This window comes from Rutidosis leptorrhynchoides, chromosome 8 (assembly GCF_046630445.1).
Source record: "Rutidosis leptorrhynchoides isolate AG116_Rl617_1_P2 chromosome 8, CSIRO_AGI_Rlap_v1, whole genome shotgun sequence".
Classification (NCBI taxonomy): Eukaryota; Viridiplantae; Streptophyta; class Magnoliopsida; order Asterales; family Asteraceae; genus Rutidosis; species Rutidosis leptorrhynchoides.
Genome location: NC_092340.1, coordinates 212,673,255 through 212,701,066, shown reverse-complemented (window position 1 = coordinate 212,701,066; position 27,812 = coordinate 212,673,255). Strand labels below are relative to the sequence as shown.

Sequence of the window (27,812 nt, the reverse complement as noted above, 5' to 3'; positions counted from 1 at the left end):
TTGCAAAAGCAATTAAAAAGGGAGCAAATGAAACTCACTTTTGCCTTGAATATATTTAATTCGACTTGGTCTCCGATAGATATCACGAACCTAACCATATATATAATATATCAACATATTTTCTTTTTAAGTAATCGTTACATATATATATATACTTTTAATACTTTTAATATTTTCTTAGTCCGTAGTTAGCAGTCCGATGTTAGTGGTCCACAATTAGTTGCTTAAATAAAATAAATAAAGACCCCATCGTATTCGTTTTGATCAGAATTAATCTCGACCCATGGTACCATGTTGTCAAATGATGTGTTGCGTACATAAAGTGCCGTGTTGTCAAATGACGTGTTGCGTACAATCATGAGGTCTTATGATTAATCTTCTCGTGTTGTTTACGGGTGGTCCTGAAATATATAAAATCAAATCATAAGTAATTATATATAAAATATCATATTAATTAGAAAAGATATGATTAATTTACTTTTTCTCCAAATATTTTCGTAGCTAAACTAGCTTCGGATACCCAATCTTGTTTTAGTCGTAGTTTCTTCATTACAACTCCGTTTTTGTTGGTTCAACTTGACACTTCCTTGGATCGAGTCAAATTTTAAGAATATGAACTGAAAATACCTTACTTTGTATTCGAAATCATAATTTATAGGTCAAACTTTGGTGAAACTTATGAAAGTGATCATTTTCCATCATAAAAATAACATTTAATGATCATTTTTCTAAAAATACTTACACTTTGAGTTAAACCATGAAATTTTTATGTGTTAACATATTCATAAGAAATATCATTTTTCCAGAACATGAACTTCCAATTCAAAGTTCAAGATGGTTTTTAATTATCCAACCCAAAACAGCCTCCGGTTGCACTCCGACGACGTAGATTCAGTATTTAAGATGTTCTTTGTAAAACCAAGTTATATCTTGTTAGGTTAGCATATTATTATGATATATTATAGGTCTTGAAGTATTTTAAAAGTCAAGTTAGAAGGATCTATTTAGTTTGCGAACAAGTTTGAAATCATTCAAACTATGTTCTTGTTGTTAAAATTTTATACCACAAAATAAGATAGCTACAAGAATATGAATTGAATAAGATTATGAACAAGGTTACTACCTCAAGTTACTTGGACAAAGTTACTGCAAAATATAAGAAATAATCTTGGAATCAAAGAGTGGTGGAGTTAGATAAAAAGGTTGGAAGTAAACTTCTTCAAATGGGTGGTTATTTTGATATGTTCTTGAAAGAGTTTTCTTATGGTGTTTAAGGCTTGTAATTGAAGCTAAATGATGGGGAAAATGCTTGGAGATGATCAAGTATGAAGTTAGGAGTATTTTGAGAGAGAAATGAGGGTGTAGGTATGAGAAAATAGAGTGAAGAAATGGTGTTCATTTATAAAAACGTTTTTAGTTTATAAAGAAAGAAAAGGATTCCTAATTTTATTTTCTTACTAATAATTCATACTACTTGACAAATCCTAGTTACCTCATATCTAGGGCAGTAATAATGTTGATTAGGATGTTGATTTGATGTGTATATACCAATAGTAAATACGTATAGAAGCTGGGTATGATACGGGTACATATACCCTAGATATACGTATAGAAATCTTGAGGAAACGGAACGAGAATTCAAATATAGCTATCTTTTGTGAATATACTTATATTGTTTTATGTATTTAAGTCCTTAAAAAGTGATTAAATACATTATATATACGATACATGTATAAGCATTATCGATTATAAGTATATATATCAAAGAATGTTACGTATAGTTATCGTTTTGAAAACTTAAATTAGTAGTTTCAAAATATACTTATAACTCATTGTCATTAGTACACAATGAGATGTTAAACCATCCTTAGATCATGTTAAATATATATAAATACATATATATACACAAACGTATAATTATCGTATGTTATATAGTTCGTGATATCATCGGTCATATTGGACGGTCAAACGTTGTGTAAAACTCTTTTCAAAAACACAAGTCTCGACAATTTGGATTGCTTATCATGTTGGTATGGTTTAATTTATGTAAATATTAATCTCATAAGTATAATTTGGTCAGAAAATTCCGGGTCATTACACTATATATATAGATATTCTATGTAATTAGAATACCACCCGATAGCCGAAAAATCATTTCATATCGAAAAATCCTTTATTCAATCGAACGAAATGGAATTCGTCATTAGTTCAAGTCCCTCGAATTCCGATATGGAATCCCATTCAAGCTCCAAAAGCAGTGTGACCGGAATGGACCAACCAATCAGCCATCATCTATTCCGGATGAATTGGGGATGGGTTCGTAGCCTCCTTAATCATTGAAGACAAGAAGAAGGCGATCATTTCCATCCACCACATTGCCCTCTTGGTGATGAACCTGAAGCACTTACCGGCGAACCTGTCCGAAACACCATTTTCTCTCTCATTTCCAGAGTATCTCGTCACGATTATATACTACATCAAATTCTAGATTTTATTTATCCGCTTGTCCGAACCGACAATCATCCCGGTGTAATAGAAGAAATCAACGAGCTTCGTGCTCGGGTAGTGGCTTTGGAGAATATGGTGCAAAGGTTACAAACACCAGCAGCAGCACCAGCAGCATAATCAGTACCACCAACATCAACGTCAATAGTACCATTACCACCCCCAACCACAACCGCGTCGTAAACCTCAACTTCACAATCTGTCCCACGAGCATCAACGTCATACGTCCTATAGATAACAAGGAAGACCAATAACAACAAACGATGAAGTATTAATTCATAACTTCATCGGAGAAATATTTTACGGTGATTATGTAATCTCTAAAATTTTAGAGATTACTTATTCTAGATCTAACCATAAATCAGATGAGTGGACCGAAATTATAAAAGAAACCCTGACCAGAATGGTGCACGATTTACAAGCTAGACTTGTTTTACCAACAGCATCAACAGTACCGCCAGCATCACCAGCATCGTCAGTGTAGTCAGCATCAGCATTAATAGCACCTATAACATCACAAGCTCCGTCAGTTCAAGAATCACCGCGGACATCATTACGAATCAACAACAAGTATATTTTATCAACGAGTTATGAAGAATTAACTCATTTCCACTGAAGGATTTATATGTATATCTTATATATATAAATCTTTAAACCATAATAAATCTTTCCGTACTAAGCTATTATGTGTGAATCTTAACTACTCGGTTAATTCATATTACTAATATGCAATAATGCACGTCCTTCGTCTGCAACTTAACTATCGTTAACTACAACCTCTGTCTCAATTCAATAAACTCCAATTCATAATAAATCAAGTGTATTATTCAAATATATGCTGATTTTACACTTTCGTCATTGATGTACTCGAAACTTTTCAGACAACATCACTCGTACTTTGCGAAGTTCACAAGAATTTAATGAAAACCAACATCATGCCTCAACAAATAACGAAGTATTGATTCATAATTTCAATATTATTGAAGAAATACTTATGTAATCTCTAAAGCCTTTAAGGGATTATTCAATTCTAGTTTCAACCGTAAATTAAATGAGTTTAATTTAATATTAACTCATTAAATCTATGTTACGTCTGAAGAAAATATACATATATATACATATATATACATATATATACATATATATACATATATATATATATATTTTCAAAAAGACTGTAATAAAAATTATTTTGTACAAAATATTAATTGTGAAATATTTTTTTAACGGGTAGGTAATACCCGAGAGATATATAAATTCACAATTAATATGTTACATTCTTCGAATCTGATTCAGCAATCATCAACTATACTCACTATTTTCTCAAACAATATATATTCTTTTATAGAAATCAAAACAACCATCCTCGTCTAAATTTCATTACGTATTCTGATTTTGACAAATCAAAATCTAAGTCGAGATATAACCGGTACCATCACTTTTAGATTCCTACATCTTTCAAAGCTATACTTTGACTTCAAAACTGTGCTAGAACATCATATATATATCAACGATTACAACTTGTATTCAAACCCTCCGAAATTCCTGAAGACACTTCAAACAATGAACAATCGAGCTGATGATCTAACCACATGTTAATCACAGTTATACACCTGAAAAACTTTCGAAACCAAAGTCATAGTTTAACACGTATCCGTGTCAGACCCATTGGCATTTATTAGCTAAAATGACTTTTCAATTTCTTTTCAAAGTAGCCAGTTTTGTCACAGCTCCAACAAGTCAACCTCGACTTTTCAGTCGGACTAGTCTTATTATAACCTCGATAGATACGCTGCGCTTTCGCCATTGTTACTGGGGAACCTTTCATATCTCGCCACATTAGCAGTAAACTTATCAGCAACCGTAATGATCTAGGATTTTTTGAAAAATCATTATATTTATCAAAACCCCATCACTTACTCATCTGCCTCTTGTAACGAGAATTTCCATACGAATCATTGGGATTTAGCAATCAGTATTTTGAAATCTCGCAGCATGTCGACGCCAATAATTATACATATAACGTCTATCTCCTGGACTTATATACGGCGAATGTGAAGTTTCTGAAAACACCCTGAACTGCAAACTAGTTCTAGAAATGCCGATGAAGCAACAAAAACTGTAAACGACCTTAACAGTAAAAAGTTTGATGATAAAGATTAATGTATTGACAAAGCTCAGAAAAAGAGAAGTTTTGTAACTGGAAAATGGATTGAGCAAAGTATGAAGGAGGCCGTGGACAAATCACAAAGACTGAACCTGCCTTCAAAGAATCCAAATGATTCAGTATCTGCTGAAATCATTAATGAATATCTTGCTCCTGACTCTAAGCCCCTACGGACAATATTCTTCATCATCCTCCGATATTAGAAATTATAAGATATCATCATATCTTTCATTATAAATATCCTCCATATTTCTGAAGATATTTTCATAGCTATTTATATCTGAAATCATTTATCTCCTCGCGTTATCTGTGTTACATCATAAAAGAAACTATTTTAGTTTCTAAATTTTGAAACCTTCGAGTTTAAAATAAGAATATTTTTGAAGTAGTGTTGGGAACTGAAGCATGAATTAGCATAATATAATGACACTTGATCAACGTTATTATATTACAGTAAGTCATGCTAAGTTTCTAAATGAAAGATGATTCACAGACCATAACGTCATCATGTGCCATGTTACATGACTCTTACATTCTACCTAATCTCCGAACATATCAAGAACATATTTTCTTGATAGTCCTATCTTTTCCCTTGAAATCTGGTAATTTGACAAGTCAGATTATACCGTTACCATTTCTTCTTAGAACATAAACTATGTTCATTCCGAAATTCATATCTACGAATTCTGGACCATTATTCGCTTGATTTAAAGTTGGAAAGAGAAAACAAAAGCAAAGAGCTCCGAAATATAAAGGAAATATAAAGCCGATCACAACACATAAATTACAAACCATGTATATCAACGCGTATAGCCATATAAAGACACGGGAGAATTAAAAACACTATAACACCAAGGTAATAGTAGAAGTGAATAGATTTCTCCGGTGGTAAATGGTAAAGAAGAATGACAGATACGAAAGTTAGGATAAGTACAAGGATCAGAACTGGATTAAGCATTTTCACAAATTTTTTTTTTTTTTTTAATTTGGGAATTGAGTATAGAAATGATGAAAAACTAATGGAACGGCAAAGTTAAATTTATAATGGAAATATCAGACGGAGTAATCAAGGCAGGTTACCGCATTTAATTATATAGATCTTAATTTCCTTATTCGCCGAAGAATCAAATCTTTTAGATTTCAAAGATTTTCTTTAAATCCCTTGAATTTCTGAATTCAACCAAGACTACGTCAAAAGTTAAACCTTTATCTCAATCTTTTGTGACAGCTTCACTCGTACGCTTCACATAATCGAATCGTTTTATCTATATTAATCAAAAATGATAAAACTCTATTTATCAACTCATATTCGTCATGAAAACATTTTTATTGTTAACCATGACCACCTCACTCAAATTTCGGGACGAAATTTCTTTAACGGGTAGGTACTGTGACAACCCAGAAATTTCCAACCAAATTTAAACTCTATCTTTATATTATTCCGACACGATAAGCAAATTTTGTCAAGTTAAATCTCAAGAATTTTAAATTGTGTTCATACATTCATTATAACCTCGACCAAATTCCGACGATTCACGAACCATTATATATAAATAAATATGTATATATATGTGTATATATATTATAACTTGAGAATATTAATAAAGTATTAAACGTATAATACTTTACATGAACGTATTTGTTTCAATATGTTTATCGATGGAATTAGAAGATAATATCAAATGATTGATTTATCAGATACATTGTGATATGATTACGGGTCTATGTTATGAGGTCCACTGTGATTTAAGAAATCTATTCTTTTTGACAACATTCGAAAAATGGTAATGTGATTTATAAGTAAGAACGTGGAGTGTAAATAACTTAGATGTTGGATATCGACAAGTTAAGTAACCCGACATTTTTCATTAAGATGATTTCATACGTTTATTTAACCTTTGAACTTTATCTCATGCTTCACCAACAGACTGTAATTTAAAAACTTGAAACCTATTATGAATATATATGATTCTACTTTTCTAAAACGTTTTATGATATAACGATTTCCATTATTTTAACCTTTAAACAAAATGATTCTTAAAAATATATTTGGTTTTGGAAAACAAAATTATCATATTTATTTGATTTAGTTTCAAACGTACAAAAACGTTTTCAGTTTAAAAAGAACATTATTATTAAAACGTATATAACTTTTATAAATATCTAGAACCACTTTTGACAACTCATTACTTAACTAGTATGATAAAGATAACGATATTTATATTTTATTTTATTAAATATATATAACGATTTAAATTAATATTATATATATTTATACGCGTATTATATGTACATAGTTTTATACTTTTACTATACTTAAACTTTACCTTTACTTTATTTTTACTTTACTTTAAGTTTAATAATTCACTTTAATAATTCATACTTTAATAATTCACTTTAATAATTCATACTTTAATAATTCACTTTAATAATTCACTTTAATAATTCAAAAATCTATTATAAATAGAATTCAATAGGTTTCATTATTTCATAGAAACTTGAAAATATTTTTCTCTAAACTCTCTCAATCGATTTACATATATATATTTACTCCGTATTATTTCAAGATATTATTAGTATACATAAAATATTACGACAGAGTGTTGTCCGAGTAATTTCGAAATTGTTTTTCGAGTGGGATAGGATTAAGGAAATTATGGGTTATAGCTATGGAGGTGATTGGGTATGGTTCATGGGTATGCTCGTGAGGTCAATATAGTGTTTATCATCTCCGTTGCGTCTACGTACCTTTCCTGCAATATTAAATCTCAATATTGATACGTGAGTACTCATAATTTAACTTTTACATACTAATAGTGTATCCCTGACTAGTGCTCGAGTATATAGGATTATGCATGTTTGTACTTTTGATATTGCCTTTAGTTAGGTTATGTTGAATCCTGAATTAGATATCGAATGATTTCGATGAACGGATTTGAAGTTATAGTCCATCGAATTTTTGTATTATTATTAAAAATGATTATTATTATCATCGTTATTATCGTCGTTCTAGTTTTATCTTATTATTATTATTATTATTATATTATTATTATTATTATTATTATTATTATTATTATTATTATTATTATTATTATTATTATTATCATTATTATTATTATCATTATTAATATATATATCATTATTTAAAAATGGTTATTGTTATTATTATTATTATATTATCATTATCGTTAATAATGTCATAGTAATTATCATTATTAGTATTATTGTAATTAAAATTAATATTAGTAACACCTAATTATTTTGATTACTATTATTATCATTATTATGAACACGATATAAAAGACGATTAAAAGCTATTAAACGAAACGATTAGGAAATAATTAGTAAGAGTATCATGATGAAATTAAAATATTATAAGATATTGATTTAGATAAAATTATCGTTCTTATTATTTTTATCATTACTATTATTATTAAAAGTATCGTTAGTATTAAAACTATCATTTTAACAAAAATTATCATTTTAATAGAAATGTATTTGTTACTATAAAATATCATTATTATTATTATTATTTTAAATAGAATAATTATTTTAAAGATAATATTAAAAATTATCGTAAATATTAAAGTTATCATAATTAGAATTATCGTTTTATCATAATGTCATCTTAGTAATTATAAATATTGATATCTTTATAATAATAATTATTATTACAAAATAATACAACTTTTACTTACTATCATTATAGATATTATTTTATCAAATAAATATGTGATACAAACATATTTTACTACGTGTAATAAATTACTTTAATAATACCTATCATATTATCTTTATGATATTAAATGAACCCTATAAATTTTATTACTTAATATATATAAAAGTATATTTTATTATATAAATTTTAATATAAAATTTTATTTATTAATAAATGAATTATATTATTTACTCTAATAAATTTTTTAAAAATATTTAAAAATATAAAACGACGATATTTAAACTATATATTAATCATGTATAGATTTTTGGAAATTATTTTGAGTCAAATTGACTTTTGTTGACTTTTGCATATTAGTCTCGAGCATTAGGATTGTGGTGAACTATGACTTGACCTAATTTGTTAGACAAATATTGACCAACACATAAATATATATAATTAATTTAGGTTCGTGAATCCGAGGCCAACCTTGCACTTGTTCAATGATGTTATATGTATTTTTACAATGAAATACAGTATGGTGAGTTTCATTTGCCTTTTTACCCTTTATATTTTTGGGCTGAGAATACATGCGCAATTTTTATAAATGTTTTACGAAATAGACACAAGTAATCGAAACTACATTATATGGTTGAATGATCGAAGCCGAATATGCCCCTTTTGCTTGGTAGCCTAAGAATTAGTAAACCGATCTACTAATTGACGCGAATCCTAAAGATAGATCATTGGGCCTAACGAACCCCATCCAAAGTACCGGATGCTTTAGTACTTCGAATTCGTTTTTATCATGTCCGAAGAATTTCCCGGAATGATAGGGGATATTCTTATATGCATCTTGTTAATGTCGGTTACCAGGTGTTCAATCCATATGAATGATTTTTGTCTCTATGCATGGGACGTATATTTATGAGAACTGGAAATGAAATTCTTGTGGTCTATTAAAATGATGAAAATGATCGATTATGATAAACTAATGAACTCACAAACCTTTTGGTTGACACTTTAAAACATGTTTATTCTCAGGTGTTAAAGAAATCTTCCGCTGTGCATTTGCTCATTTTAAAGATATTACTTGGAGTTATTCATGGCATATTTCAAAAGACGTTGCATTCAAGTCGTTGAGTTCAATAGAGATTATTATTAAGTAAATGACAGATTAGGTCATTTATAGTTGAATCTTATGAAATGGTATGCATGCCTGTCAATTTTCGATGTAAAGAGAGTTTATCTTTTAAAAACGAATGCAATGTCTGAAAAATGTATCATATAGAGGTCAAATACCTCGCGATGTAATCAACTATTGAGAATCGTTTATAATGTATATGAACGGGTCCTTTCAAAAACTAAGCTGCAGCTCCAGCTCTAGTCCATAAGCTCCAACTTCAGCTACAAGCTCCAGCAAATTTCATCCAAACAAACCCAAAATATGGTCAATTTCATCAAATTTCACTACTAATTTTATATAAACATAATATTAAAATAATATTGTTTACAATTCATAGCGAAGTTTATATATTATTTTTTAGAAAAATAAATAAATTAAATTAGATCAGAAGATTTAAAAATATTACATATTATAACCCAGCGATTAACAAGACTAGTCTATTCGACAAATTTTTTTTTTTTTTTTTTTTAATACAATACAATCAGGATCTAACTAATAATTGCGAACTATGGAATACAATACAATATTAATATCAATATTAATATTTGGGGGATGATTCTCACACACACTTTTTTGATCCTCACACACCTATTTTAACCTTTTACTCTTCTAATAATAATCAATTGGTGTGTGAGGATCAAAAAAATGTGTGTGAGAATCATCCCCCTTAATATTTATGTAGTACTTATTAATTACATATCATATATTGAATATTATACGTTTTAATATATAACAATATACATAATTATCAATTAAGTGTATATATATATATATATATATATATATATATATATATATATATATATATATATATATATATATATATATATATATATATATATAATACAAAACAAAACAAAATACATTCCACAATCAGGATCTAACTAATAATTGCGAACTATGGAACAATTGCGAACTATGGAAACAAACTGAGGCGAGCCCGTTGAGATCCAAAACGTGAACAACCAATCGACAAACCTTAATCTACCATATAGTGGTCACGGTCGACGTTCCAACATTCAAATATGGATCAACGAAACAACGGTTGAAGCCAAACAACAAACTTCACCATAAGCCATACCCAACTCAATTAAATGAATTGCCCAAACTGCCTAAACAACACAGAAACACAATTGCAATCACATCTAACACACAAATAAACATCCTCAAAGGGTGAACCCTCCCGATAACTGAATGTTACTACCAGATAAGTGAACCAGCCAAATGTGAAAAGGCCAAGGTGAAATGATCTATTGTTTATTTACCAAAGGAGGAAGGTGGTTAAAGTATAAAACATTCAAAGGATTCAAATATGACCCTCATGGGTACTCATATTTGGCGTTTACTTACAGGTTCAGTGGATTCACGCTTAACGTCTCTAAGGTAGAAACTTGTGAGACGTTTGCAGGGACTAGTGTTGGCTTGTGCAAGATTTTGGCTATTTGGGCTGTAGTCCGATTGGGGTTTCGTGTACTCGTTTAGTTTGTTGTTGAATTTTACCGTAGTTTGGCTTAGAGGCATGTTCTCTAACACCGGTTTCTTCCTTCACTGTTACATTATTGTTTTTATTACTTCTTCCGTCCCATATGTATTGTCTATAGACAAAAAAACACATAATTTAATAAGATATTATTATTACACTGTTTTTTTTTATATATAATTTTTCTGTCTTACATGTAAACATCAAACTTTATCTATCTATTTTCATCTATTTATGAATAAATAGACAATAAATTTGAACAAACAAATTTAAAGAAGAAAAAAGAGATTCGGAAACATACAAATTTAAGATTGCATCAGTTGAACTCTAAACCTTGAGAGCGTAACCACCCATCACTAGGTAGAGCCTTTTTCTTTCCACAGAAAATGAAATACGCAAAAAAAAATAGAATAAGGAACAATAAATTACTAGAGGCAGTTACAACAAAAGACTATTTAATTACATATTGGCATTCACTGTATCACTTGGCTAGTATTGAGTGCTAAAAGGTTAGTAGACAACCTTCCCATCAAGAGCAGATGAACAACAAACCAGAGATCCATGGTTAACGTTGAAAAGAAGAAACTCAGTCGCTCTAAAGCAGATACACGTATATATACATGAGAACGTGGACTCAACAACTAAACCCTTCACCCAATGAGCGTGGTACCAAAGATCCGATATCTTCTACTACCCCACATATCATTCTCGTCAATATAATACGATTTTATGCAGCATTGCACCCATGGAGGATTTCTTGGCTTTTCATTTGAAACAACAATAGCTTCATCTGTCTTTTCAACTCCTAGCAATGCGTTTTGCATTTTTATCATTGTATCGACGGAGGGAATGGGATAACCTCCAAAGAACTTCACCTGAAAAAGAAGAAAGAATATCAACCAACTATTATTATAAAAATTTGCAGCATTTGAAAAAGATGCATACCCCGTCTTCTGCATATACATATGCATGAAGTCTGGCTGTAGGATCTTCAAGAGTCAGCCTAATCCTGTAAGTACCACAAGGAGCACGGAAGTCATCAGGGTGACCTGGCAATGTTGCCAATACCCGAACTACACACCTGAATTTGGCTGTTACCTGTTAGTTATGGCAAATATAAGATGAGAATTAGACAACTTTTGCAAGAGGTGATAAAAGCTATCAAGTCACGCTTAAATTAAAAATAAACAAGCAGAAAAGGTTGCAGAAATCGCAACTCGGGGAGTACTCGGATGATGTTGACCAAGTTTGACTTTGACCGATTTTGTGAGTAATTCCTAGTTTTCGCCCGAGTTTTTTCTAATTTCCGAGTAATCCCAGGTTTTCAATAATCAACAAAAAATGTCATAATGTACCTCTCGATAAGAGAGAATATCCATTAGTGTAACAAAAGGCACATCCTGATAGTCTGTATCTGCATACAATTGTAAAGAATGAAAAATTATTATATATAAGGTTACAGAGAGATCAAGGATGTAGAATTACAACGTGGAAGTTAATACAATTGAAGCAAGATATATGGTAGCTATAAAAAAAGGACATAATAAATATGTCATTTATCTACACACACATGAGCATACATAAGTGCAGATGTATATGTATAGTACACACATATTTGAGCATGTAAGAATGCTAAACCTGTTACGTGAGAAGGCCACGGAAAACATGACAATGGCATTCGACCCAATTCGTTTTTCACCCGGTCATCATATTTCCTGTATTACATGATATAAATATATATGTAAGCATGATTTCAATCCAAATGCTGTTTTTACAAGAGATAGGCAATGGCGGTAATATACTAAACCTTAGGCAGTTGATTACAAGATCATCATCATCGGGCAAATAACTAAGCCTAGTTTTGGGCAACAGAATCCCACACCATAAACCAAAACGAACTTCAAAACTAATATTCTTTAAGTGAACCCATGTACCAGCCTTCTTCAATGAGTGAAGGGCAATTTTGTCATTGCCTCTGTCAGGAGTCTTCATCCTTAAAACCGTCCCAACAGACGGGAATGTACACAAAATATCTCTCGTCAATGGAGATCCTTCTAACTGCAGAGGGATAGGATTTTCAATCTCTTCATCAAGCCTGTTATAAATAATAAATGTAGATAATATCAACAAAACGCATCTGTATAATTGACAAAGAATAAGATCAAAATCCAAAACATGTGCACAACACTTTGGAAACAAAATTATAACTTTGATGAAAAAAAGGATGGCAGAACTTACTTTGTGTGAACATCCACCGGCGGAGCATCAGTTCCATCCCACACAAAAACTATTGGTTCACCACCTTCAGTAACTTCAGATATATGAAGAACCTACTACATATGATAAGATTCCTCAAATAGCTATAACAAGCTTATTCATTTGACAACACGTGCAATGAAAAGTATACTTTAATTATACTATACATTGAAATATATAAAAAAGAAAAACGCCATTTTTTATTACCTTACAAATCAAGTCAAATTGGTGGCCTCGGGCTATCTTGATTTCACTCAAGGACGAGGAACTAATTGGTGCTGTATAAAATAAATAATTGATGATAAACGATAAGTAAACATAAAAACATGTACATGTATCATTACAAACTTCTTTTCAAGTGTAAGATATAATAATAACTCTATCACACGGTGTCAAACACACAAATGTGCCACCATAGTCTAAAAAGATCTCAAAAACAAGCATTTTATTAGTGCGATACTTCAAATTCACACTACTTGAAACATACTTGTAAATAGGCAAAAATATTTAAGATGTGTATGCCAAAATGTACATCTTCTGTTTCAACATAGATTTTTATGATATATTTGATAAAGGAATCAGATGATATTCAGCACGGACTACCATTTTGAAACAATAATATAAGAAAATCAGAAGCGGCACCCATCAACATTTTAGGTTACATTTGTTGTTTTGAAATGCTTACCAGCCATCTTAAACATCATCCAAGACCGCTTAAAACCTGATTCACTCCATCCATAAACGATCCCAACATTATCTCAATATTATCAATGTCAACCACCTAATACCTTTAAAGACTGAATATTTCCTATCCTATCTGTTTCAATAATCATTTTATCCTAATATGCAAACACTAAACGAAAGCACGGATACACAATCACAAACAAGAAAAACCAAGAAATGCACTTGTTAAAACAAACAACGCACTTAATATCATAGGAAAGGAGCAACAAAATTCATACACGCAGTAAGTCAAGAAAAAGTGAATTGCACACCACAAGATTATCTAGTGAAAAACACTGGTCACGGATAAGGAAAGAAGAAACACAACAAACAATCACACACTGTACTACACATATTGATAAAACTATTCTACTCAAAAACTCAAATTTTAAGGGTTTCTTCTAAGACCTACAATAGCTACTATATATACATCATCGAAATTACATCTTATGTATAACTTCTTGTTCATTTCGATTATAAATATGTATAACAATCATGTGAATAAAGGCAAGTATTAAAATGTTTAAAATGTTCTCATGTTGCATACATTCGATATCTGTTAAATTATACTATAACATCTATTTATATTATATTATATTAAAAAATGTTAATATAAAAATCTCTATTGCTATAAAATAGTGTCGGGGTGGGGACACGACATAACAACCGTGTAGGTGATTTTCTATTTCTGTCACGGATAAAAAAAAAGTAGATAAATCATTAGTTTTCTAATCTAGTTTTGATATTCTAATAAAATATTAAAAATCCTCACTTTTCAATATTTTCTTCGACTTTAACACTATTTACAACACCAACCTCTCTTCACTCATCTTCACTGTTAACCACTCCCATTTACCACCATCTCTGCATGATCTTGTTGAACTTCAACATTAACGTGAATACCATTAGCATTCTTCACTCTGATTCAGGTTTTTGACCATTATGTGCAACATCTCCATGCTCTTTCGCATCCGTAGCACCCTGTTCATTTTAACCTCCACCCTTGATAATACTTTACGTCTTAATCAACGTGAAAATGCAAATGAAGACAAAACTCATGATGCCGAAGCAAATAAAGATGTTGCACCTGATGATCAAAAAGATGTTGAAGATGAACAACAGCAGCATGACGAGATAGGTGTAAATGGAAGGGTGAAAAATAGGAATGGTTAATAGTGAACTAGAGTGAAGAGTTGTTAATGGTGTTGAAGGTGAAAAAAAATACCTCCGTCCCTATATTGTCCACTATACTATTTTGGGACGTCGCTTTTTAATTGTCCATTTAGTATATTAACCAATCAAAGGAGATTATAGTGGAGAGGGAAAATATTTAATTGGTGGAGAATGAAGTTTTAGTGGTATTTCCTAAAACTGTGTGTTTTCTGTCTGGTGGCAATTAAATAGGGACGAAGGGAGTAATGGAGAGTGAGGACTGCAAATTATAATTTTTTTAATAATTTATTAGAAGTATTAGAAACCATAATATTAAAATTAAATTACTAGATTAGATAGGTAATGTTTTAGTTACTACTTTTTTACTAGTGATAGAAATAGAAACACACACGGTTCCATCCCGACACTTTTTTATAGGAATACAGATTTTTATTTTTATCTTTATTATATAAATTATATAATATAATACAGTTATATATTATAATAAAAATGAAAACATATATCGAATGTATGCAACATGATCAAAAAATATTAAACCATTTTAATACTAGTCTTTATTCACATGATCGTAGTACATATTTATAATCGAAGTGAACAAACAAGTTATACACAATGTAGTGTCATGTTACGTACATATTTACTTGAATACCTCTTTCGGGTCGATGACTAACTGTCCACTTTCTTAAGCGCTCTATGAACTTCTTGTCTTGATTCCCATGATGAAACTTAGGCGAAACTTGATAAGGTACATGATTTGAACCACCACTCCCATAATATAATGCAAATGATGAAAATCTTTTGTCAAAAAGAGCATTAACCCCTGACCGGTGATTTTTTATCTGAAAACAAATAAAAAATCTAGTTAAACACCACGTAAGTTAACTAGCTAGAAATTTAGTGGCTTAAGAAAATTGTGATGCATCATATGAGATTTTGTGAAATGTAATATATGATACTTAACAAGCATTTTAGAAAGGCAACTATTTTTACACAGCAAAAAAGGTGAGTTTCGCATTGTGTCTCATAAGTTTCAGAGAGAATAGTTTGTATTAATTAATGGTAGAACCATCAAGACATAGATCAAGCTACAAAATTAACTTTAAAAATTAAAACAGAAAGCTACAAAATTGATAATGCAACAGAGAGATTTACCACAACACGTGAAAGCTGAATGATGTCACCAGCTAACTCAACACAAGGAAGGTTTTCAAAAGTTTCAGCTAAAAAGTTAACAGAGATTCCGGGGCTTGGATGTGATTCATCAACAATCTTCAAAGTGCAACAACAATCTACAGACAGAATCGACAAATATAAAGCAAGAAACTAACAATGGGTCATATCCATGTTTATAATAAGAGTAAAACTTCGATAGAAAAATAACTATATCAAACAATACAAATGAAAAGCCAGATAAATAGCCGATTGTTGTTGTTTCGCCATTTAATAAATAAGCACACAACCCTCAATAAAAACACTTAAGATGCATATGAATTTGGTGTTATAATACATTGTGCATTAAATAAAATTGCTCAGAAAAAACCTTATAGACTTTTCATCAATCTACTACCAACCACAATAGGGTAGCAGCTGTAAGTCCGGCCTTTTTTTCATCATTGCCAATTGCCAATATTGTAACAAAAAAACAAAAGAGTCATTTTTATACATTATGCACAATATAACAAGATAAACTAGTAGCTCAGAAATAACCTTATAGACTTTTCATCAATCTACTACCAACCCCACAACAGAGTAGCAGCTGTAAGTCCGGCCTTTTTTTTCATCATTCACAATATTTTCACAACACAGCAACCAAAAAAAAAAAAGCAAAATATTCATACAGAACTAAGAAAATAATGATATCTCTATTGAAATTATGAAAACTTGTAGAAAAGATGTTTCAATGAACACATCAACTACATTCGTTCAAAGATAGCTAAGAAAGGCGCATATGAAAAAAAAAATTAAAAAAAAATATATATATACATCTGATGAGGGAGGATATACGAACCAGTGCCTCTGCTGTGCTTTGCAATTCCGGTTTCGGTGACGACACCGATTAGGTTAACTTTTTGATTGAGAGAAATTAAGGCATCTACAATGTTAACAAACTTATAATCATCGTCATTGTTTTCTAAATTCGACATTTTTAGCACTAATTTTGCTATCTATCTGTCGAAACCTTACTTGTATATGTATTGTACTTGATTCTGTCGATTTTGTTTCCGGTTTGGCGTCGAAGGGTGTTCTGGATTCTAAAGCGGCTATTGAAAGATGATAAAACCCTGGACGATGATGGGCCAGATTCTGCTTGCCCTTCTTCCCAAGGCCCAATAGACGTGGGACCGAATAAAGGTGATGTAGATGAACCAAAACTTGAGTAGTGATAAGACCCAATTTGTTTCGCCCTTGCATTCAAATTCTTAAAATATTTCGGTAACTAAAAATCCTTTTGTTTTGGAATCAAGCGGAAAATACGAGGTTGATACTTTTGCGGCCTTTACAAAGCCATGTATAATATGGAAGGTGTTTAAAAGGATTTTGTAATTATTTCTAGTGACAAGCTGATACGGTCTATTCGAGTCGACCGCTAACTTCAAGGATAGGAGCCGATTCGAGATGGCTAACCTCTAAAAAAAACAAGAGAGAAACAGACTTTTAGATTAAACCAATTTTTCATTCATGTTCTATTCAATAAGCAAGGTTACATATTTATACTGTCAAAAGCAAATAACTAACTACGACTTGGGTTACTGATTAACTACTAATGCTAATAACCGTTATAAATAAACTACTAGTCTAACACTAACTGACACATGGAGCAAAACGTGTGGTACATGGGATAATCCACACAAATCACACGTATTACAACCTTGACCCATTAATATCTTATAACTACTTTATAAATATAAAATAAAAATAAATATTAGCCTAATAAAATGTGGAAATGTGTGAAAATATGACTGGAAATATGCTTGCATGGTAACAGACTTAAATCCACGTACAACCGACCAATGATCGTATCAATACCCACCGGTTGAAAATCAACATTGCCCTCATGGTTGGAGATATCTTCCAGGGTGGTTTTGCCGGAGGTCGTCCATAAGCTTGAAACGGTGACAAGTTGATAATTTGTGTTAGCATCCATGGTGGTTCAAGTATAGTTTGAAGAACTACAAACTTTGGTGGTTTATATGTGTCACCGAAATTGTAGAACTTGAGGTTGTGACCACCAAAAAGGATGATTGTGACGACCCGGAAATTTCCGACCAAATTTAAACCTAATCTTTATATGTTTCCGACTCGATAAGCAAAGTCTGTAATGTTGAGTTTCAAAATTTTTGAACTGTTTCATATATTCAATAGACCTTCGACAATTTTTGACGATTCACGAACTATTACTTGTAGATAAATAGATACATATATATTTAAATATATATTATATATATAATTTGAAATATAGTTTGATATAATATATGATTTAATTGTAAGAACTAAATTGTAAAATGATATAAGAGATAATAAAATCTATTATTAAAATAAATCTATATATACATAAAAAGTATATTAATAATTTGTGAATTAGAAGTTTTAGTAAACAACGGTAACGCTTAATTCTCTTTTAAATCGATAACAAACGAGTTAAAAAGGAACTTGTGTGATTTTTTAAATAAACGGTGATCCGAAAATAAGTTTTATAAATTATAGGCTTATTAATAATATATTTAGAAGTTATTTGATAAATTTTAACAATAACTATATTTTATTTGGGGTTGGGAGTGAATAATTAATGTAATTTTTATTTAATAATTAATGACTGAATTTTTTTTACCATAATGACCAAAATAAATAAATATACTTAATTTAAAAATATGGAATTTTTCTGAACACTTTTATCCGCCACTGTTTGACAACGGAGTACGAAATTTAGTCCGCGAAAGACGACGGCTAATATTTTCACACAGTTATACATTATTGAATTTTGATCCGTGAACTTAATAATTAAAGTGATTATTACTGTATTTGTAAGTATACATATATTTGATGCATATTGTTGTCATCTGTAGTGACCCGAACTTTTCCATGTTTATATATATTAATTGAGATTGATATTTACATGATTAAATGTTTCCAACATGTTAAGCAATCAAACTTGTTAAGACTTGATTAATTGAAATAGGTTTCATATAGACAATTGACCACCCAAGTTGACCGGTGATTCACGAACGTTAAAATTTGTAATAACTATATGATGACATATATATGGTTATATATATAGTTAACATGATATTATGATAAGTAAACATATCATTAAGTATATTAACAATGAACTACATATGTAAAAACAAGACTACTAACTTAATGATTTTGAAACGAGACATATATGTAACGATTATCGTTGTAACGACATTTAATGTATATATATCATATTAAGAGATATTCGTACATCATAATATCATGAAAATATAATAATTTAAAATCTCTTTTGATATTATAAACATTGGGTTAACAACATTTAACAAGATCGTTAACCTAAAGGTTTCAAAACAACATTTACATGTAACGACTAACGATGACTTAACGACTCAGTTAAAATGTATATACATGTAGTGTTTTAATATGTATTCATACACTTTTGAAAGACTTCAAGACACTTATCAAAATACTTCTACTTAACAAAAATGCTTACAATTACATCCTCGTTCAGTTTCATCAACAATTCTACTCGTATGCACCCGTATTCGTACTCGTACAATACACAGCTTTTAGATGTATGTACTATTGGTATATACACTCTAATGATCAGCTCTTAGCAGCCCATGTGAGTCACCTAACACATGTGGGAACCATCATTTGGAAACTAGCATGAAATATCTCATAAAATTACAAAAATATGAGTAATCATTCATGACTTATTTACATGAAAATAAAATTACATATCCTTTATATCTAATCCATACACCAACGACCAAAAACACCTACAAACACTTTCATTCTTCAATTTTCTTCATCTAATTGATCTCTCTCAAGTTCTATCTTCAAGTTCTAAGTGTTCTTCATATATTTTACAAGTTCTAGTTACATAAAATCAAGAATACTTTCAAGTTTGCTAGCTCACTTTCAATCTTGTAAGGTGATCATCCAACCTCAAGAAATTTTTGTTTCTTACAGTAGGTTATCATTCTAATACAAGTTAATAATCATATTCAAACTTTGGTTCAATTTCTATAACTATAACAATCTTATTTCAAGTGATGATCTTACTTGAACTTGTTTTCGTGTCATGATTCTGCTTCAAGAACTTCGAGCCATCCAAGGATCCATTGAAGATAGATCCATTTTTCTCTTTTCCAGTAGGTTTATCCAAGGAACTTAAGGTAGTAATGATGTTCATAACATCATTCGATTCATACATTTAAAGCTATCTTATTCGAAGGTTTAAACTTGTAATCACTAGAACATAGTTTAGTTAATTCTAAACTTGTTCGCAAACAAAAGTTAATCCTTCTAACTTGATTTTTAAAATCAACTAAACACATGTTCTATATCTGTATGATATGCTAACTTAATGATTTAAAACCTGGAAACACGAAAAACACCGTAAAACCGGATTTACGCCGTCGTAGTAACACCGCGGGCTGTTTTGGGTTAGCTAATTAAAAACTATGATAAACTTTGATTTAAAAGTTATTATTCTGAGAAAATTATTTTTATTATGAACATGAAACTATATCCAAAAATTATGGTTAAACTCAAAGTGGAAGTATGTTTTCTAAAATGGTCATCTAGACGTCGTTCTTTCGACTGAAATGACTACCTTTACAAAAACGACTTGTAACTTATTTTTCCGACTATAAACCTATACTTTTTCTGTTTAGATTCATAAAATAGAGTTCAATATAAAACCATAGCAATTTGATTCACTCAAAACGGATTTAAAATGAAGAAGTTATGGGTAAAACAAGATTGGATAATTTTTCTCATTTTAGCTACGTGAAAATTGGTAACAAATCTATTCCAACCATAACTTAATCAACTTGTATTATATATTATGTAATCTTGAGATACCATAGACACGTATACAATGTTTCGACCTATCATGTCGACACATCTATATATATTTCGGAACAACCATAGACACTCTATATGTGAATGTTGGAGTTAGCTATACAGGGTTGAGGTTGATTCTAAAATATATATAGTTTGAGTTGTGATCAATACTGAGATACGTATACACTGGGTCGTGGATTGATTCAAGATAATATTTATCGATTTATTTATGTACATCTAACTGTGGACAACTAGTTGTAGGTTACTAACGAGGACAGCTGACTTAATAAATTTAAAACATCAAAATATATTAAAAGTGTTGTAAATATATTTTGAATATACTTTGATATATATGTATATATTGTTATAGGTTCGTGAATCAACCAGTGGCCAAGTCTTACTTCCCGACGAAGTAAAAATCTGTGAAAGTGAGTTATAGTCCCACTTTTAAAATCTAATATTTTTGGGATGAGAATACATGCAGGTTTTATAAATGATTTACAAAATAGACACAAGTACGTGAAACTACATTCTATGGTTGAATTATCGAAATAGAATATGCCTCTTTTTATTAAGTCTGGTAATCTAAGAATTAGGGAACAGACACCCTAATTGACGCGAATCCTAAAGATATATCTATTGGGCTTAACAAACCCCATCCAAAGTACCGGATGCTTTAGTACTTCGAAATTTATATCATATCCGAAGGGTGTCCCGGAATGATGGGGATATTCTTATATATGCATCTTGTTAATGTCGGTTACCAGGTGTTCACCATATGAATGATTTTTATCTCTATGTATGGGATGTGTATTGAAATATGAAATCTTGTGGTCTATTATTATGATTTGATATATATAGGTTAAACCTATAACTCACCAACATTTTTGTTGACGTTTTAAGCATGTTTATTCTCAGGTGATTATTAAGAGCTTCCGCTGTCGCATACTTAAATAAGGACGAGATTTGGAGTCCATGCTTGTATGATATTGTGTAAAAACTGCATTCAAGAAACTTATTTTGTTGTAACATATTTGTATTGTAAACCATTATGTAATGGTCGTGTGTAAACAGGATATTTTAGATTATCATTATTTGATAATCTACGTAAAGCTTTTTAAACCTTTATTAATGAAATAAAGGTTATGGTTTGTTTTAAAATGAATGCAGTCTTTGAAAAACGTCTCATATAGAGGTCAAAACCTCGCAACGAAATCAATTAATATGGAACGTTTTTAATCAATAAGAACGGGACATTTCAGTTGGTATCCGAGCGTTGGTCTTAGAGAACCAGAATTTTGCATTAGTGTGTCTTATCGAGTTTGTTAGGATGCATTAGTGAGTCTGGACTTCGACCGTGTTTACTTGAAAAATGATTGCTTTACAAATTTTGTTGGAAACTATATATTTTTAACATGTGCATATTATGTGATATATTAATCTCTTAACGCGTTTGATATTATATGATAGATGTCTACCTCTAGAACAAGTCCCATTGACTCACCTAATAATAATGAAGAGTCAAATGTAAATTGGAATGATTCATGGACTGATTCACAAGTTCCCGAAGAGGAACCGGAAGAAGAGTCGGAACCGGAAGAAGAATCGGAACCGGAAGAAGAATCGGAACCGGATGAAGAAATAGAACCAGTGGGGGAAATAATAAAACGGTTAAGTAAAAGAAAATCCTCAACCAACCGACCAAGGTTAATTATGGTCAATGGTGTTTCCGCCAAGGAAGCAAAATATTGGGAGGATTACCAATTCTCAGATGAATCGGATTCCGACGAGAATTCCGATGATGTTATAGAAATTACCCCAACTGAATTTAAAAAGGCAAAAGAAAATAATAAGGGAAAGGGCATAAAAATAGAGAAATCTAATTCCAACCCCGATGAACTTTATATGTATCGTCAACCCCCGAAGTCCTTAAGTTGTAACAATGACCCGGGAACCTCTAAACCACCAGGTTTTTCTAAACCAATGTGGAAAACGACGGCTCGTATTAGGGGAACATCATATATCCCTAGAAACTTGGCAAAACGAACCAAAACTAAAGAAGAAGAAACAAGCGAGTCAGAATAAGATAGTTGTATTCGTGTGGTGTAATATATGTAATATAGTGTGCTTATGCTTTATGATATATGTAAAAATTGCTTGTATTAATAAGTATTTTTTTTATGAATCTAACTCTTGTCTATTTTACAGTATAAAAACACAAAATGGATAGACAACCCAATATTTTAAGAGACCTACCCGGAGACATGATTGATGAAATCTTGTCTAGAGTCGGTCAGAATTCTTCGGCACAACTATTTAAGGCGAGATCAGTTTGTAAGACATTCGAAGAACGTTCCAAGAATGCCTTGGTTTATAAAAGGCTTTCGTTCGAAAGATGGGGGATATCACATTGGGAAATCCATAAGTTACGATGTGTTTACTTTGACGCATATATTGCGGGGAACCCAAATGCTATTTTACGCAATGGGTTAAGAAATTATTTTGACTCAATATATCCGAATATTGGACTTCGTGATTTAGAAAAAGCGGCTAACATGCAACATAAAGAAGCATGTTATGCTTACGGATTAGTAATGTTCGCTTCTCACCAAAGTGAGAACAAGAACATCGGGCTACAACTATTAAACAAAACGTTCCCACAAGTGACGGAGTCGGTAATTGGGGTAAGAAATGAGGTTTTTAGATTGTTACGGGACTGTTGGACATTACGTAACCCTCGACCCTTTGACGACGTTACAACACGATGTCTTATCAACGGCCATAACGGTTATGTTCCACAAGACCAAGGATGGGAAGTAATCCTAGTAAAACCAGAATGCATGACTTGTTTCTGGACGTATGAATTACGTGTCTTTATTGCCTTTGCTGAACGACTTGTGTACTAGCTAGAATTATCTTCACAACTATCTCGTATCAAAGTTATTGTGTGCTATATTTCATGCTTTATGTAAAATAAGCGGTATTGTAAGTTTGTAAAATATTGTATAAAAGTTTGAACGCGAAATATTATTATAATCAGTTTTTCATATAGAATTGTAGTAGTTGAATTGTATATTAGCTACTAAGTATGAACTTAACGGGTAGGTACTACCCAAATTTAAACTTATAAAACGCTAATATGAAGAAAAAGCTTTTATAAATGAGTTCATATTATGCTACGAAATACTATTAACTACTCTTAATATTCTGTATGATTAACTTGTTCCATTTGACTATTTTGAAGGAAATGGCACCGACTACTCGACACACCGTGAATATGAATGAAGAGGAATTCCGTACTTTTCTAGCTTCAAACATAGCCGCAGTACAGGCTGCGCTACATACCAACAATAACCTTAGATCTAGCAGTACAGGAAATCGTGTAGCATGCACCTACAAAGAATTCACTGCCTGCAAACCTTTGGAATTTGATGGAACCGAAGGACCGATCGGATTGAAACGGTGGACCGAGAAGGTCGAATCGGTGTTTGCCATAAGTAAGTGTACTGAAGAGGACAAAGTGAAGTACGCTACGCATACCTTCACAGGTTCTGCGTTAACATGGTGGAATACCTATCTAGAGCAAGTGGGACAAGACGATGCGTACGCACTACCGTGGTCAGCATTCAAGCACTTGATGAACGAGAAGTACCGTCCCAGAACCGAGGTCAATAAGCTCAAGACAGAACTTAGAGGGTTACGAACCCAAGGATTTGATATTACCACGTACGAAAGACGATTCACAGAATTGTGCCTATTGTGTCCGGGAGCATTCGAAGATGAGGAAGAGAAGATCGACGCGTTTGTGAAAGGATTACCGGAAAGAATCCAAGAAGATATAAGTTCACACGAGCCCGCCTCTATACAACAGGCATGTAGAATGGCTCACAAACTAGTGAACCAGATTGAAGAAAGAATTAAAGAACAGACTGCTGAAGAGGCCAATGTGAAGCAAGTCAAAAGAAAGTGGGAGGAAAACGGTGATAAGAATCACCAATACAACAACAACAGCAATTACAACAATAATCGCAACAATTATCCCAACAATCGCAACATCAATCGCAACTACAACAAACGGCCCAACAACAACAACAACAACAACAACAACAACTACAACAATCATCCCAATAACAATAATAACCGCAACAACAACAACAATCAGAAGCAGCTATGCCAAAGGTGTGAAAAGTATCACTCGGGGTTCTGCACCAAATTTTGCAACAAGTGTAAAAGAAATGGTCATAGCGCGGCGAAGTGTGAGGTCTACGGACCAGGGGTTAATAGAACGAAAGGAACAAATGGTGTTGGAACGAGTAATGGCAGAGCAAGTAGTGTCGGATCAAGTTATGCCAATGTAGTTTGTTATAAATGTGGAAAACCGGGCGACATTATTAGAAATTGCCCGAACCAGGAGAACACGAATGGACAAGGCCGCGGAAGAGTTTTCAATATTAATGCGGTAGAGGCACAGGAAGACCCGGAGCTTGTTACGGGTACGTTTCTTATTGACAATAAATCTGCTTACGTTTTATTTGATTCGGGTGCGGATAGAAGCTATATGAGTAGAGATTTTTGTGCTAAATTAAGTTGTCCATTGACGCCTTTGGATAGTAAATTTTTACTCGAATTAGCAAATGGTAAATTAATTTCAGCAGATAATATATGTCGGAATCGAGAAATTAAACTGGTTAGCGAAACATTTAAGATTGATTTGATACCAGTAGAGTTAGGGAGTTTTGATGTGATAATCGGTATGGACTGGTTGAAAGAAGTGAAAGCAGAGATCGTTTGTTACAAAAATGCAATTCGCATTATACGAGAAAAAGGAAAACCCTTAATGGTGTATGGAGAAAAGGGCAACACGAAGCTACATCTTATTAGTAATTTGAAGGCACAAAAACTAATAAGAAAAGGTTGCTATGATGTTCTAGCACACGTCGAGAAAGTACAAACTGAAGAAAAGAGCATCAATGATGTTCCCGTTGCAAAAGAATTTCCCGATGTATTTCCGAAAGAATTACCGGGATTACCCCCACATCGATCCGTTGAATTTCAAATAGATCTTGTACCAGGAGCTGCACCAATAGCTCGTGCTCCTTACAGACTCGCACCCAGCAAGATGAAAGAACTACAAAGCCAATTACAAGAACTTTTAGCGCGTGGTTTCATTCGACCAAGCACATCACCGTAGGGAGCTCCTGTTTTTTTTGTCAAGAAGAAAGATGGTACATTCAGGTTGTGTATCGACTACCGAGAGTTGAACAAACTTACCATCAAGAACCAATACCCACTACCGAGAATCGACGACTTATTTAATCAACTACAAGGCTCGTCTGGTTATTCAAAGATTGACTTACGTTCCGGGTATCATCAAATGCGGGTGAAAGAAGATGATATTCCAAAGACTGCTTTCAGAACACGTTACGGTCATTATGAGTTTATGGTCATGCCGTTTGGTTTAACTAATGCACCAGCTGTGTTCATGAAGGAAGAATTGTACGCTAAGTTTTCAAAGTGTGCATTTTGGTTGGAAGAAGTTCAATTCCTCGGTCACATAGTGAACAAAGAAGGTATTAAGGTGGATCCGGCAAACATAGAAACTGTTGAAAAGTGGAAAACCCCGAAAACTCCGAAACACATACGCCAGTTTTTAGGACTAGCTGGTTACTACAGAAGGTTCATCCAAGACTTTTCCAGAATAGCAAAACCCTTGACTGCATTAACGCATAAAGGGAAGAAATTTGAATGGAATGATGAACAAGAGAAAGCGTTTCTGTTATTGAAGAAAAAGCTAACTACGGCACCTATATTGTCATTGCCTGAAGGGAATGATGATTTTGTGATTTATTGTGACGCATCAAAGCAAGGTCTCGGTGGTGTATTAATGCAACGAACGAAGGTGATTGCTTATGCGTCTAGACAATTGAAGATTCACGAACAAAATTATACGATGCATGATTTGGAATTAGGCGCGGTTGTTTTTGCATTAAAGACTTGGAGGCACTACTTATATGGGGTCAAAAGTATTATATATACCGACCACAAAAGTCTTCAACACATATTTAATCAGAAACAACTGAATATGAGGCAGCGTAGGTGGATTGAATTGTTGAATGATTACGACTTTGAGATTCGTTACCACCCGGGGAAGGCAAATGTGGTAGCCGATGCCTTGAGCAGGAAGGACAGAGAACCCATTCGAGTAAAATCTATGAATATAATGATTCATAATAACCTTACTACTCAAATAAAGGAGGCGCAACAAGGAGTTTTAAAAGAGAGAAATTTAAAGGATGAAATACCCAAAGGATCGGAGAAGCATCTTAATATTCGGGAAGACGGAACCCGGTATAGGGCTGAAAGGATTTGGGTACCAAAATTTGGAGATATGAGAGAAATGGTACTTAGAGAAGCTCATAAAACCAGATACTCAATACATCCTGGAACGGGGAAGATGTACAAGGATCTCAAGAAACATTTTTGGTGGTCGGGTATGAAAGCCGATGTTGCTAAATACGTAGGAGAATGTTTGACGTGTTCTAAGGTCAAAGCTGAGCATCAAAAACCATCAGGTCTACTTCAACAACCCGAAATCCCGGAATGGAAATGGGAAAAC

General features: G+C 32.1%; 1 protein-coding gene and 2 non-coding genes across 3 annotated transcripts; all 3 read right to left on the bottom strand.

Annotated features, from left to right (window-relative positions):
• Positions 1-11,290: 11,290 nt before the first annotated feature.
• Positions 11,291-17,388, bottom strand: LOC139861938 (protection of telomeres protein 1b-like). Its single transcript, XM_071850461.1, has 10 exons — positions 17,157-17,388; positions 16,301-16,437; positions 15,798-15,987; positions 13,460-13,530; positions 13,235-13,326; positions 12,804-13,091; positions 12,635-12,711; positions 12,352-12,410; positions 11,942-12,094; positions 11,291-11,871 (listed from the first exon to the last, which is right to left on the bottom strand). Exons 1-10 carry the CDS (start codon positions 17,290-17,292, stop codon positions 11,647-11,649), a joined length of 1,428 nt encoding a protein of 475 aa, XP_071706562.1. The 5' UTR covers positions 17,293-17,388; the 3' UTR covers positions 11,291-11,646.
• LOC139865228 (small nucleolar RNA snoR113) lies at positions 16,673-16,767 on the bottom strand. The gene has a single exon (XR_011764750.1). It is a non-coding gene; the product is annotated as a small nucleolar RNA snoR113 (small nucleolar RNA).
• On the bottom strand, positions 16,841-16,937 carry LOC139865229 (small nucleolar RNA snoR113). The gene has a single exon (XR_011764751.1). It is a non-coding gene; the product is annotated as a small nucleolar RNA snoR113 (small nucleolar RNA).
• Positions 17,389-27,812: the final 10,424 nt, after the last annotated feature.